Source organism: Quercus lobata, chromosome 12 (assembly GCF_001633185.2).
Source record: "Quercus lobata isolate SW786 chromosome 12, ValleyOak3.0 Primary Assembly, whole genome shotgun sequence".
Taxonomy (NCBI): Eukaryota; Viridiplantae; Streptophyta; class Magnoliopsida; order Fagales; family Fagaceae; genus Quercus; species Quercus lobata.
Window position 1 is genome coordinate 32,499,301 of NC_044915.1, and position 14,607 is coordinate 32,513,907.

The following is a 14,607-nucleotide window of genomic DNA, read 5'->3' on the forward strand; positions in this document are numbered from 1 at the left end:
ACTTGTATCGACTCATATATTCCTTCTCTTCTTGCATAGATTCTAATCTTAATATCTTTAGTTCCCTAATCATATAGTCTATTTGCCTCTCTCTCTCTCTCTCTCCATCCTGATTACAGTCTAGTTTATTCCCCATCTTCCTTGAGCTGGCTCCCACTAATCATTTCCATAATTGCCAAAGCCTACCACCTTGTTTTTGGGCTGTCTGCAAAAACTCTCTTCTGTTGTGTGTGTGTCTCTTATTTACAGCTTTTCTGCACAACTACAAACATCAAACTTCAAGACCCAGCTTACGATATGAGGTAAATTTATTTCTGACAAAACAACAGGGCAAAAGGGTCTCACTTACCCTTGCCCATATTGTTGTCGTTGTTGTTGTTGTTGACATTTTTTTTTTTTTTTCTCTTTTTAGGTATCTATCTGTTAAAATTTTTCTCTTTGGTATCAGCGATCTTTGAAAAGAAAAAAGAAAAAAGCATAAACAAACAACAAATTGTTGGTTTGTTTTGTAATTCAAAAAGGTTTAAGGTAAATAAAAACAAATCCAAGTTCATGGCAGGATGGTCTACTTTGACAAATGGGTCTGCCTTAGATTGTCGTGAAATTGCTAATGCTTATCAAAGTAATGGTCTTTACCTGTCTAACGATAATAATTCCGTAAAAGACGGTGTCTTTGTTGGTGAGGTCGATGAATTTCATGATGATTATGAGGATAAACTACGGACCCTTTTCGATCAGGTTCTTTTGGTTTTTCTAAAAGATATTAGTAGTAAAGGTGTGTTTAGATCTTTTCCTGCAATGCTTGGTGATGGGCGGTCCCTGGATTTGTTTAAATTGTTTTGGGGTGTGAGGAAGAGAGGAGGGTTTGATAGGGTGTCTCAGAAAGGCTTGTGGGCCTATGTGGCCGAGGAGTTGGGTTTGGATCGTAGAGCTACGCCTTCAGTGAAATTGATATGTTCTAAGTATGTGAATGAATTGGAGAAATGGTTCAAGCAGAGTTGTAAAGATAGGAAATTGGGAAATGGGCAATTCAGATGTGATGGGGATTGCAATTTGTTGTCGTTGGAGGTGGAGACTGAGTTTCGAGGATTGTTAGCCTATACCTCTGGCAAAAAGAAAAAGATAAAAAGTGCTGGACTTGTCAAATTGGTATCTGAGAAAAGTCGGAAGTACATTGACATGGATGTTGGGAAGAGTAGGTTTGATTTGTCTGACAGAAAAAATGCATGTAGAATGCAGGATGGTGTTGGTAAAAGCTGTTGTGATGACGACGAAATAATTCATGATGATGACGAAAATGTTTTTTGTTATGATGTTAATGATCATGTGATACTGGACTCTTGTTTATCTAAGAAAGAATTTAATTCTCGTAAAAGAAAGCGAGAGTCTTTAGAAGAAATGCTGAAGTGGTTGAGCCAGATTGCAAAGCGTCCGGACGATCCTTCAATTGGGGTAATTCCAGAGCCATCTAAGTGGAAGGAGCGTGGAGGCGAGGAATTCTGGGGCCAGGTAATTATGGCAAGGGAGGCACTGTTGCTAAGAAGGCATGTCAATCCTAAAACTGAAGAATCTCTCTTAGAGGTAAGTTCATGCATATTTGGCGTTTCTCCTGAAGTTTTTGCTTTTATCTCACATTATTTATGCCTTGAGTTGAATTAATGTCAGCAATATAATGCCTTAAATTTTCTCCGAATTACTAATGAAACTAACATCCACTCTAAGATTTCATCAATTAATGCATTGTGATCAAACTGGTTCAAATTCAGCACCCCACCCATCTTGCCACCACATGCCCGGCTAATAACTTGGTGTGGGCATTTAAATGGGACTTATATTTGTAAAATATTTGCACTGCATATATAATTCTTGTTGTAATTGCATTAGACCAAGATGAACACCTAGGTTTTAAGGTAGAAAAACTAGTTAATATGTTGCTATCTTTTTTTGGATTTGTTGCTATCTTTTAGGAGAATAATATTATTTGCCTTGCCCGAAAGAGAATCTTGCAATGGAGTCATGAAACATTTAACTTGGGCAACAAATGATGGTGAACATTTTAATTGTCATGTTAATGACATATTCAATTCAAACAGACTCATTTTAACGGTATGATGTATGAGTAATCAATTCAAACATCATTTTGCGGATTGCTATTTCTCAATCCCAGCTTATGCACTTAATTCTCTCACAATCTCAAGCCCCATCTCTCACTCTCTCTCTCTCTCTACTTTAAGGGGGAACATTTGCTAATGTTGATACAGCTGGCTCAAACTCCTGACCTCTTATAAGGTCTTTGCATAGCGTCCAAATACTGACATTTTCGAGAACACCCAATATCATTTACTACATAGTGTGGTTCATCTCATTTTTAGTGTCATATAGACTTGAGTTGGTTTAGCTATGTTTCATTTTTCTTGTGAAAGGAGATATGATGTGATTTTTTCTCAATCTATGAAGCGACCAATCCCTCACCTTCCCTAACATCTAGTGTGAAAAAATAAAGCCAGAAAGGCGGAAAGTATTAAGATGTTATATCACATCATTTCAAATTTTCAATGTCCCACATCCTTGGTCAAGTTTTTAAAAGCATATTTTGTTTATTATTCTAATTGTTTTGTTGCTTGGTCAATGGCACATTAACCAGTATGGGTAATAGGAGATATAAAGATCGAAAGTTGAAGTAAATGGATCTCAGCATGTGAATATTTTAGCTTTCAAGTAAAAGGTCCATAATGAAGAATTTTTATGAGTCTACTTGTTGCAAATGAAATTATATTACTCATCAATTGTACACAATGATGATGGTCTGAACTTGCAGAAGAAGTTCAAGATGCATCCCTCTATGTACGAGGATAGTACCGCTCCTAGTCACCAGTCTACAGAGAGGTTAAGAAGCAGTGAAAGGCTTCCTACTTTGGCAAAATGTCGTTCATGCTCTTGTTGCGATTCAGGTTCAGCCATTCAAAGTAAATTGAGCACTCACAAAATAGAGTTGGATAATGACCCCAAGGAACAAGAACCTGTTACTGTTGGTCTACCAGCTACAAGTACAATGGATGGCTCACCTGAGGATCATCCTCATGAAAAGCAAGTTTCTCAGGGTCCTGACCATCAAGCTGAGGTCCCTGAATGGACTGGTGTGGTTTCAGAAAGTGACTCCAAGTGGCTAGGGACATGTGTATGGCCTCTGGAACATGAAGAGCACAATTCCCCAATTGAAAGAGATCCTATTGGGAGGGGAAGACCGGATTTATGTGGCTGTCGACTTCCAGGTTCTGTTCAATGTGTTAGATTTCATATAGCTGAGAAGAGGATGAAATTGAAGCTCGAACTGGGATTGGTGTTTTACCATTGGAGATTTGATCGTATGGGGGAGGAAGTTTCACTTAAGTGGACTGCTGTTGAAGAAAAGAGATTTAAGGATATGGTAATGTCAAATCTTTGGAACCAAGCATTCAAGTCCTTTCCAAGGAAGACAAGGGAAAATTTGGTGAGCTATTACTTCAATGTACTTCTTGTCCAGCGTAGAAGATATCAGAACCGTGTGACCCCAAAAGACGTTGACAGTGATGATGATGAATTAGAGTTTGGATCTTTAAGTGGCGGTTTTGGGCTTGAAGCAATCAAGGTTCCAGGCTCCAATTTTCTGGAGTGTTCTCAGAATAAGCAGTGCACTGATTTTGAATAGACAAAAATGTGGAGTTGGATTTCATCACCGTGATCAGGGGTTTGTTTTGGGCCTTACAAATGAACTACATGAATTTGCCTCTGGTCAAAAATTTGTAAAACCTCATATTCACAGACACAGCTATACTCTCCCTTGAAATTTTGATGACATAGGATTATCACATTCGAGTATGATGCAATTTTGATGATATGTGCCCGTTGTGGTGGAAGGCTGGAAGCAGGTTTGCTGCAGTATCAGTTTAAAAAGCTTTACTACTGATCTGAATGCTGCATTGTGAATACTTTTGTGTAATACCAGGTAATATTGCTCGGAGCATACCCATTTCATTAGATAGGGATGAGAGACAGTGGTTCAAAGTGAGGTTGTAGTTTGTTTCTTTACTAAAATGTGCATATAGTGCTCGATATTGTGATACCTTTACATCATGTTTCAAAGTTGTGGTGATGGTTCTTATTTTGATCTTTGCATTTACTTATTGCATAATTTTTAATTTCAGTTATTAAAAAAACAAACAAACAACAACAATAACCATCAAGTAATGTAATATGGTAAAGTCTTTGATGGTTGAATAAAAGATCTGAAGTTCAATTCTCACCTACATCAAAAACTGATTGGTGTCTTGATCTGATGATAAAGAGATATTATCAAGAGTTGACGTTATAAGTTAAAACTCTCTAAAAAAAAAGTATAATGTAATATGGAGATACGATTTCCAAGAGCTAAGAAGTGGAACATCAGGGTTTTGGGTTTTGGTTTCATGAAAGTGTTGGCTTTCATCCACAACTTAAGAATGGGAGGCTGAGAACGCTATGTTTGGCTAGGCCAATGTTTTGGAGAGCTTATTTGCTTAAACAGAAGATAGAAAATGGCTCAAGTAAGCTAACCAAAAACACAAGGACCTTAAATGGCTCAAGTAAGCTAACCAAAAACACAAGGACCTTAAATCTTACTAACTGTAGAGTGAAGATAATTTGTTGAGTGGAATTCAATAACGGTTCAATAAATCTAAGAACACAACAAAAATTCGCAACATTCTCGAATTAGTCTACCTCCTCATATATCAGGTCCACCACAATTTGCAAATTTTTTTTTTTTTTTTAATCTAATGGCCAATGTGTGAGGTAGTCAACTTATCTGGTAATGTTATGAAATTACTGTGAATTTTGTTAGCTCTCTCAAAGGATTGTAGATATTACTCGAGATTGTAAATATTATTAGACATGGGTTATCAATTTCTTAGCCATTAAACTCACGGAGGACATATTATGCTTACCAAGACACAACTATGAAATTTATATTATGGAAATTGTGAAAGCTGAATGGAAGATTGACGTCAATTCCATCGACTACAACTTGGCTATCATGTTGGAGTTTGGAAGTATTGCCTGTTGCTTTCCGCTATAAGCTGTAGTTACATATTATATTGTGGAAGAAAAATAGTTTTTACTTTTAAGTCCATGTATGGAAGTAAACAAAGCATCTTTCTAATATCAACCGAATAGTATGCTTACTATGGTAGAAGGTTGATTAGTTGGATTCCAATTTGGTCATATTCATATTGCAGAGATTATATATTTTTAATTAACAAAAGAAAAAAGAATTACGAATTTGCTTATGATACAATAGTACCAAAGTTGTCAATCTTTCTATGTTTATTCAATTTATTAAATTAAAAGAACTATGGTAATTGGTAAGTATTAATTCTCTTACTTTGTTCATCAAAGAGTCTTTTGGTTCAATGGTATTCTTGTTTCGGCTCTATGCAGCACGCCTCTCACAGCACGTGAGTTTTACTCTGTATAAAGCCGAAATACAATATACTTTCACTTTTCAAGTTCTAACATTGAAAATAAGGCCCCTACAACTTACTGTAGGAGAAAAAAAATCTTAAATGCTGCTTCATTGACGCCATGTGCTAAAAAGGAGTGTATTCAACAATAACAAGATGTGTCCATGTCGTTCAAACCCAACATGTTTGTGGGGGGCTCAATAAAGGTACTTTTGCATATTAGGAATTGGGATCCATCCTATCTTCCTATGAAGCCTTACCTACCTCGTCTTTTTTTTTTTTTTTTGAGAACTGGTCGGAAATTACCTACCTCATCTTAAATATGTGCCTAATAGGAGAAGAAAATGGGTTGTATTAAATGAACACAAACCACCTCTTTTCACATTTTGTGTTTCACTTTATAATTTATATTTCATCACTTATGGTATGCCATATATATAATTTTTTTTTTTTCATTTTAAAAATGGGTTGTTTTATAAAGAAAGTAAAAAAAAAAAATACGTGATAAATTATAATTAGTAGAGTATAAAGTAGAACATAAAAATTGGGACGAATAAATTGTATTTATATTAAACTTTTAATCATCCATTAATACTTTCAACACCAACATTAAGCTGATTGTATGTGCTAATAGAAAATCGAGAACTCACTTACAAAAGAGAAAATTTAAGAAACAATAAAATTTCATTCACACAAACACAAAGATGGAAAGTGTTAACAATTCAATGATACGCTCCATCAAATCTTAATATGGTTGGTGTGGAATGGGAGATGAAGTGAAAGATGATGGAGCAACTTGTTTGAAGGTGCAGCCTATGTTTAGAGAGTTGCTTTTCTATAACTAGGTTTTGCCCCTCAAATTTTCTCAAGTATAGTGTATTATTGTTTAGATTGGTAACAAATCACAAGCCCCACCGAAAGCCTCCAAGATGACAGGCTATCTTTAATCTTCACCATCAAACAAAAACTCCTCAAAAACTGTAACCTGATACCTAATTTCCTTGTCTTTATCCAAGTTTGAGAACCCAAATGGCATGCCTTGGCGGTGCCACTTCCACCACATATATGGAAAATAGAGAAAGATAAGAGTTTGTGGTGGATAACATCATGATGTAAATGATGAGCACCTTTAAAACTTTATTTTATTCATATTTTGGCAGAATCATAAACCAGCTTATACACACTAACAATTATTTTAGTATGCAAGGAATAGGTGGCAGCAAGATGTGCACGAAATCTAGATAAAGAATGTGGGATGATCAGTAACACACGTAAATCTATAAGGAATCTTGATGGGGCAAGTAAATTATCTCATTGATTTTATTTTCCTTTATGGGTACTGCAAGCAGTGCTCTCATTTGTTTTGGAATGTTACAGTTATTATACTTTTATCCCCATTGTTTCTGTATTTTCATACGGAAATTTACTTGAGATTTGAGAAAATTACACCATATTACAAACAAATATCAAATTAGTTTTTTTTTTTTTAAGTAAGTTTAAGTTAACTTAATTAGTAAAATCTTTTGTTATCAAATAAGAAATTTGAGGTTCAAATCATGTTTACACTAAAAAACCAATTAGTGTCTAGACCTAATAATAAAAAACAATCATCATGAAGCAAATATCATAGGTTAAAAAAATTATCCTATCTATTAAATAATAAATAAATTTGATTTATTTCCCTTATATCATAATGTCAAGAAATGTCGCCACTCTCCACTCACCCTAACTACCCTCCTATATATGGTTTTAGTGTTACCATCTCAACTTTCTAAAAAAAATTATTAACGTTTCAAAGTGGCTATATCCTATGAAAAAATATGTAATCATATTTAGATCTTTTACTTTAATCTAAAGCTTATTGATCTATATGTAAAGAGCAATCATTATGACTTAATAATAAAAAACAATTATCATGAAGTGTACACTATAAGTTAAAAAGTTTATCCTATCTATCAATTTATAAAATAAAAAAAAAAAAAAAAATTTAATGTGCTTATATCATAATGTCAAGAATGTATTACCCTCTAAAAGTGGCTATGTCCTATAACAAAAAATGTAACCGTATTTAGATCCTTTGCTTCAATTTAAAGCTTACCATTAAATTCCAGCACCAGTTTCTCAAAAAAAAAAAAAAAAAATCCAACACCAAATCTTCTCCACTCCCATCATTTTTTTATTATTTAGAATCCACTCAATCATTTTCTACTATTTCAAATGTTCCAATCATTTTATCCTTGAAAACGCTAACGAAATTTACCATATCATACCAAAATTTGCAGTACAAAACAAACAGTTAAAATTACCATATGTTATAAGAACATTTCAAGTACAGATAATTGTCTTGGCAAAAAAAAAAAAAGTGGAACAATGTTTAAATTCTAATATTCCATTTTTCGATCAACATACTCGTCGCTGCCATAAGTTAAAAAGTTAAAAACATCATCCCATTGAGCAAACGCTATGCCCATCTATGCAAATCACCCCATTTTTCTTAAAGATCCTTACGGGTTACATACTTGCATCACCTCTCCATTAACATCCTAGTGGAATTATATAATAGTTACACCATCAAAAAAAAAAAATATATATATATATATATATATAAAATAGTTACAGTATTGCTAGTAAAGGTGGTTATAAAGTGTGCATAGTCCTCTAACTATTAGACTAAGTTCAATTATTTGAACTTTTATTTAGTAAATATATTAGTAGATTTTAATTAGTTCAACTCGTAATTTTATTGTTATCGAATAAGAGATTTGAGATTCGATCTTTACCCACACCTAAAACTAGTTGGCATCTTGTTTTGATAATAAAAAACAACTATTAAAAGCGGATACCATAAGCTAAAACTCTATAAATAAATTGTTTTTAAAAACAATTAAATATATCAATTTTGCTTTTCAACTTTCAAAATAAAGTAGCTTATATCTTCCAATCAAATCATCTCTTTATTTAAATCTTAACAAGACTATCCGAATAGTAGCACTACTTAAAAGTGGTTGTTATAAAGTGTAAATTTGATTTGTTCTATTTGTTTAGCTAGATAAGAACATATTCTACATTTGATGATCTAGGTCAAAAAACTGTGTACAAAATTATATTTGTTCAATAGTAATGCACGCAAGTATTAAGGTGGTAGGTTGGGAGTGGAAAATAAAAAACATGTCAAAGTAGACACCTATAAAGTAGCGTTGCATCAATCACAACTTACCACTTTTGTATTATATATATTGTATTATTTGTATTTATAATCAATTCTAGAAAAAAAATTTACAATATTTTTCACAACTTGTTAAAATGTCAAATAATGGTTGGAACATATTATTAAATATTCCCAAAATATGGTAGCGTGCTGCTCCACAGCCCACGCCAACAATTACAAGTCATTAAATATAAAAAAAGAAAAAGAAAAAAAAGTATATAACATAGAGTAAAAAAAGTAATACAAAAAAGTTAATTTTTGTACTAACTTGTTTGTATTTATTGGTGTGTAGACATCTGTACTTTGAGAGTACATAATATCATTTTCACATGAATTCGTTGTTAATATCATTAATATCATTTTCACGTGAATTCATTATTAATATCATTTTTCATGTGAACTTATTATCAATATAATTTTTTCATTTCATTGTACATTAATAACAAAAATCATTTAAAAATTTATACATTATATAATCCAGAAAAAAGTATTTTTAGTATAAAATATAATTTTTTAAGTTTTTTTTATAAAAATTTTTTGTAAACTTTTTGACCTCAAAGGTTAGAATAGAAACTTTACTGTGATATTTATATTTATATTGCGTACACATAAAAATTCTCCATAGCTTGCTCATTGATGTCCGAACTCCGAACCGCTTGGTTTATAAGAAAGCTCTCGTGGATATCTCTTCCAACCTATAAAACTTTCTCAGCCTCTCGAGTCTCAACAATTTCCCAAAACCTAAAAGAAAAAAAATAAATAAATAAAAAGAGAGAAAAAAAAAATGTCTTCCCCAAGCAAACGCAGGGAGATGGATTTGATGAAACTGTGTGTTCTCCAAATTATATTTTTATTTTTAAAATTCTGGGTTTTTTTTTTTTTTAATTTTAATTTTTGGTTTTTTGTTCTTATGCTTTGTTTGATTGGTATGAACTAGGATGATGAGTGATTACAAGGTGGAGATGATCAATGATGGCATGCAAGAATTCTATGTGGATTTCCATGGACCTAAAGAAAGTAAATCTTTCCTTACCCATATCTTTTTTCTTTTTCTTTTTTCAATTAATTTTTTTCCTAATGATTTATATGTGTATTTGCATAAAGTTGAGCTATCTCAGAAAAATAAAAATAAAAAGTTGGGTTCTTTTTTGTTTTTTCTTTGTGGGTATTTTCTATTGATTAGGCTGATTCTGTGTTCCAACTGTGTTGACCACATGAAAGTTTTTCTGGGTTTTTTGATAAACCCTTGATTTGGTTTGAAATACAATAGTTGCTGACCATTAATTGAGGTTTCTCCTGGGCTGTTGAACTTCATTATAGTTCTGGATTGAACCCTTTTAATTCTGAATATATATTATGTTTCTGGGTATTAATTTTAGTTTTTGATTCAGTCACTTTAGCCATGATATATGTTTGCATAACTATAGTTTTTTTTTTTTGAAAGGGCATAACTATAGTTTTATGTTAATACAGATTGGGATGTAATATGTGTGAGTTAAGCTTTATGTCTGGCCAGTGCTTGTTGATAAAATGGGCTGCAAGTTTGTGTTCACTGATTTTGCTCAATGAAGATGAAGTTGATTGGTATTTTTGCTTTTGAGTAGTTTGAAATTGAACAAAAAGAGGTATTTTTCTGTTTTTGGTGGAATATGGCAGGTCCTTATCAGGGTGGTGTGTGGAGGATAAGGGTGGAACTACCAGATGCTTATCCTTATAAATCTCCATCTATTGGCTTCATCAACAAAATCTACCACCCAAATGTTGATGAGATGTGAGTTTGCGATGTTGAAAAATCAATCATTTGGCTTGTCTGAGTAGTATTGTGCTCTTTTGCAGAATATGCTAGCTAATATAAGTCTATGGTACTTTTTTATTTCAGGTCTGGCTCAGTTTGTTTAGATGTTATTAACCAGACCTGGAGCCCCATGTTTGGTAAGTGACCATATTATCTTTCTTCTATATATGGTTTATGCAGAGCTCCTATTTTCTATTCTTATCATACTTAAGCTCCTTCTGGTGATTTATAAGTAGTACTGCTACCTTCAGCAGCTGACAATTATTTCTTTTCCTTTTTAAATTTGTTTTCAGATCTGGTTAATGTCTTTGAAGTGTTTCTTCCACAACTTCTTTTATATCCCAATCCATCAGATCCATTAAATGGAGAAGCTGCTGCTCTAATGATGCGCGATCGCACAGCCTATGAGCAAAGAGTGAAAGGTAGTAATCCTTATCAAGCTTTGGTGACCTATTTACATACATATCCTCTCTTTTTTTCCCTCTATAGACAGCCTTTTGCATGGTTCAGTTGCAGTTGTAAAATTTTAATATATTGACTTCATAATTATATATATGCAAATCTTCAAGGTCATGAATCTGAAAGGTTAGGACAAGTAATTTGTGGTGTAATTCAAGCAAAAAAATTTCCCCTGCTTCATCCATGCTTATATGTCCATTTTTTGAGGACATATATGGCATTTACTCCATATTATAAAGTTTGGAATTTGAAAAATCCTGTACTTCACTAGTGGTTGAACTTATGAATCCAGGCTCTAATGCTGTAAATTCCCCACCAACATCTATTCATTCTGTACAGGTTGAGTCACCTGTCACTTTTACAAACTTCATGATGAACTACCTGGCTGTAAAAGTTGGCTTCTTTCTCTCTCTTTTGGTCCCTTCTGTATTCTTACAGGATCTTTGACTTTATATATTTTGATAGTATCACCCATGAAACTGATAGGGTGCTATGCATTTCACTCAAGAACTGTCATTTATGCACATTTGAAATCAAGTAAAAGAATTTCAATCTAATGAATCCTTCTGTGATGTTGCAATGTATCGTGTCTTCCTCCCATGTGATGCATTTGTGTGGGTCAATGAGTATCAAGATGGGGTTATCTTCGAAATCTGACCTTCACGGGTTCAAAAATGTAAATTGAAAATGGTGTCTGTAGCTTTGAATTCTAGATCAAGCAACACCGTTTGCAAATAGTGGTATACATTAGTTTAAATGGGTACAAAATTTCACTCAAGAACAGTCATTTGTGCACATTTGAAATCAAGTAAAAGAACTTCAATCTATGGAATCCATCTGAGATGTTGCAATGGATCTTGTCTTCCTCCCATGGGTGATGCATTTGTGTCGGTAGATGAGTTTCAAGACTGGATTATCTACTTATCTTTCAAATTTGACGTTCAAGGGTTCCAACACTGTTAGCAAAACATGGTATGCATTAGTTTGAATGGGTACCTATTCCCGTTCCGAAACTTTTTAAAAAGTTATGAATTTAGAATGTAGTAAAAGATCTTTCTTTGGGAGTGAGCTATTATTGTCAGTTCCAAGGTTAAGGTTAGGATTTGCTAATAGTTGAACACTATTGGCTATTCCTGCCTTGGGACAATTGCAAATGAATGGAGAGAATAAATCTTAGAACCTATAAAGCACCGAATATCAATTCTATGGTTGCTTTTGAATCTATGTTGTAAGACATGATGAGATAAAGATGATATTGTAATTTATATTGCACAAGAGGGGATGCAGATTTATTATTGGTTGGCCCATGGAAAGACCTTAAAGATGGCCATCCAATGTCCATTGGATAATTCTGCAAATGTTGAGAATATTACTTTTTCTACTCAATGGAACTATATCATCCAACCAATTGGAAGCATTTGTGAGCTTCAGAGGCAATTGCATGGATGCAGGATGCTGGTTATATTAGATCATTGGATATTGCATTGGCTAGTGGCTACTAATTCTGGTCTGGAACTACTAAAGTCTATTAAATCTTCAGATTCTGTCTTTATTGGTTTAAGAATGTTTTTGGTTTTATTTATTTTGGTAAAAAAATGTGAGGTGCAGGTTACACGAGACAGGAAATTCTGTATTTATTGGTCTTTTTTTTTTTTTTTTTTTTTTTGGATACAAGATAAAATTTTTACTCTAGCCTAATCTAAAGTGTATATGTGTGTGAAGCATCCTCTTGGAAACTTTAACCCCGACCCTTGCCCCCCCATACCCCACAAGTACTTATACTAGTAGAGTGACCAACGCATCAAGAGTGTGCGGTGGTTATTTATTGGTCTTAAGAATGTTTTACTTTTATGTTTTTGGTAATTAATTTTGGTAATTTTTGTTGAAGGTGCATAACTGTTGCTAATAATTTTCTTATATTACAGAGTTTTGTGAGAAATATGCCAAGCCAGAAGATGTAGGGGCTGTCCCAGAGGAGAAATCTAGTGATGAGGAGCTGAGTGAAGATGATTATGCCTCCAGTGATGAGGCAGTTGCTGGCCAAGCTGATCTTTAGGGGCATAAATGCTTGCCCATAATTGTCTCTGTACATGATATTCAACTCCTGGAAAATGAAACCAACAAAAAACTAAGGGCATATGGAAAATCCGTGCCCCTTCTGCCTTTATTTTCCATGTTGGTTATGTAAATTATTCAACTATGATTTAATGTTTCAAAAGTTCATTTACTGTTGGAACTATATGGTAGGCGCTTTTTTTTTTCTCTGCACATGCATGCATAGATGTTACCATGAATGCTTGAGAAAGTTATTGGTTAATAAAGTTTAACAATAGTTTTGCTCTAGAAGAGTTCATGAACTCTAAGCTGCACGTGTGTAACTGGTATATCATTAATATTGTCGTGAACCTTTCTTTTCTTTTGCTTCTTGTCTGATATGGAATGGAACGACAGTGCCCATGAAAATGAATTTGCTTGCATAAAAAAGTGCAGTATGGGCAACAGATTCACAACCCAAAATCTTTAACCAAAACATTTTTAGAAGTGGAGAAAATAAACTCATGCTAATTTTGAGCTGAATGATTAAGTGCCAAACTAAAGATGCAATGGGGCAGGATGGGATCGGATTATGGGTACCTCATGCGTTTTCAATTGTGGGATAGATCAGGAGCATGGTGGCTTGGAGGTGTATTTTTTTCCCTAATAAACCTGTTTTGTCATTAGTGAGGCAAAAGACAGGAGAGAAAGGCGAGGCACAATTGTAAGTAGGGCTATCCACAAGCCGAGTCGGATTAGGAATGGTGTCAACTTGTCACTATACTCCACTATGTTTGGTGTTCTATTTTGCACTTGTTGCCGATCGGCAACTTCCTCAAAGTTATCTGACAATCATCTCGGGCTTAGTGGTCAAGTGCTGGATGGATGGTTGTCAATAAGGAAAAAACCATAAACCTAATCTCACCATGTAATGTCGCATACTTGCATTTTCGCAGTTGAGGAGGAAGAGTGAGTATGACACTATGAAAGAGAGAAAGATTTGAGCTTGGTGGTGTTGTGGGACAACAGGATTTGCGGTTGGTGACATTGTCATACTGTGTCACCATTGATGGCAAAAGATCTGAGGTCTTATGGGCTCGTTGGTGTTAGGTAGAGGGTAGATATGGGTTTGATGGTATTGTATCACGCTCGATTTGACTCATTCTATTCTAAGAGAGAGAAAGAGAACTATGAGTCTATGACGACTTAAATAGGAAAATGGGAGGAAGGGAATGGATGCATGAGTATTATCGTGCAAGTCATTAATTGGGTGATGGTTTCATCCACTTGATATTTGATCTAAATCCCAAAAAAAAAATTAAATCTCCTTAATGATATCCGCCAGACGCCCAGACCTATTTGTCAAACCCATTTGAATGCTTTCGGTTTCGAATCAGGCTAGTTAAGTTGAGTTAATCAAGTTTTTGGACAGCCCACATTGTAAGAGTGTTATGGGAGAAGTGTTTTTGGGTGATGGCAATGGAATACGCGCGCACATACACATTTAAGATAGGGTAAGGCAGGACAAGCAAAAATCATCCATGTCCCATCCCTTTTTGGGTAGGAAAAACTCTCATGGGACAAGATAAGTCAAGTGAACAGTAAAATTTTGTCACCCATAAGCCAAATATCTA

The 14,607-nt window shown here is 34.1% G+C and overlaps 2 protein-coding genes across 2 annotated transcripts; both read left to right on the forward strand.

Moving 5' to 3' along the window:
- On the forward strand, positions 1 to 4,145 carry LOC115970889 (AT-rich interactive domain-containing protein 2-like). The gene is made up of 3 exons (XM_031090509.1): positions 1 to 302; positions 413 to 1,581; positions 2,819 to 4,145. The coding sequence occupies exons 2-3, from the start codon at positions 553 to 555 to the stop codon at positions 3,686 to 3,688; spliced, it is 1,899 nt and encodes a 632-aa protein (XP_030946369.1). The 5' UTR covers positions 1 to 302; positions 413 to 552; the 3' UTR covers positions 3,689 to 4,145.
- Positions 4,146 to 9,302: 5,157 nt separating this feature from the next.
- Positions 9,303 to 13,207, forward strand: LOC115970891 (ubiquitin-conjugating enzyme E2 4-like). Its single transcript, XM_031090510.1, has 6 exons — positions 9,303 to 9,513; positions 9,623 to 9,702; positions 10,342 to 10,456; positions 10,565 to 10,617; positions 10,774 to 10,902; positions 12,865 to 13,207. The coding sequence occupies exons 1-6, from the start codon at positions 9,470 to 9,472 to the stop codon at positions 12,993 to 12,995; spliced, it is 552 nt and encodes a 183-aa protein (XP_030946370.1). The 5' UTR covers positions 9,303 to 9,469; the 3' UTR covers positions 12,996 to 13,207.
- Positions 13,208 to 14,607: the final 1,400 nt, after the last annotated feature.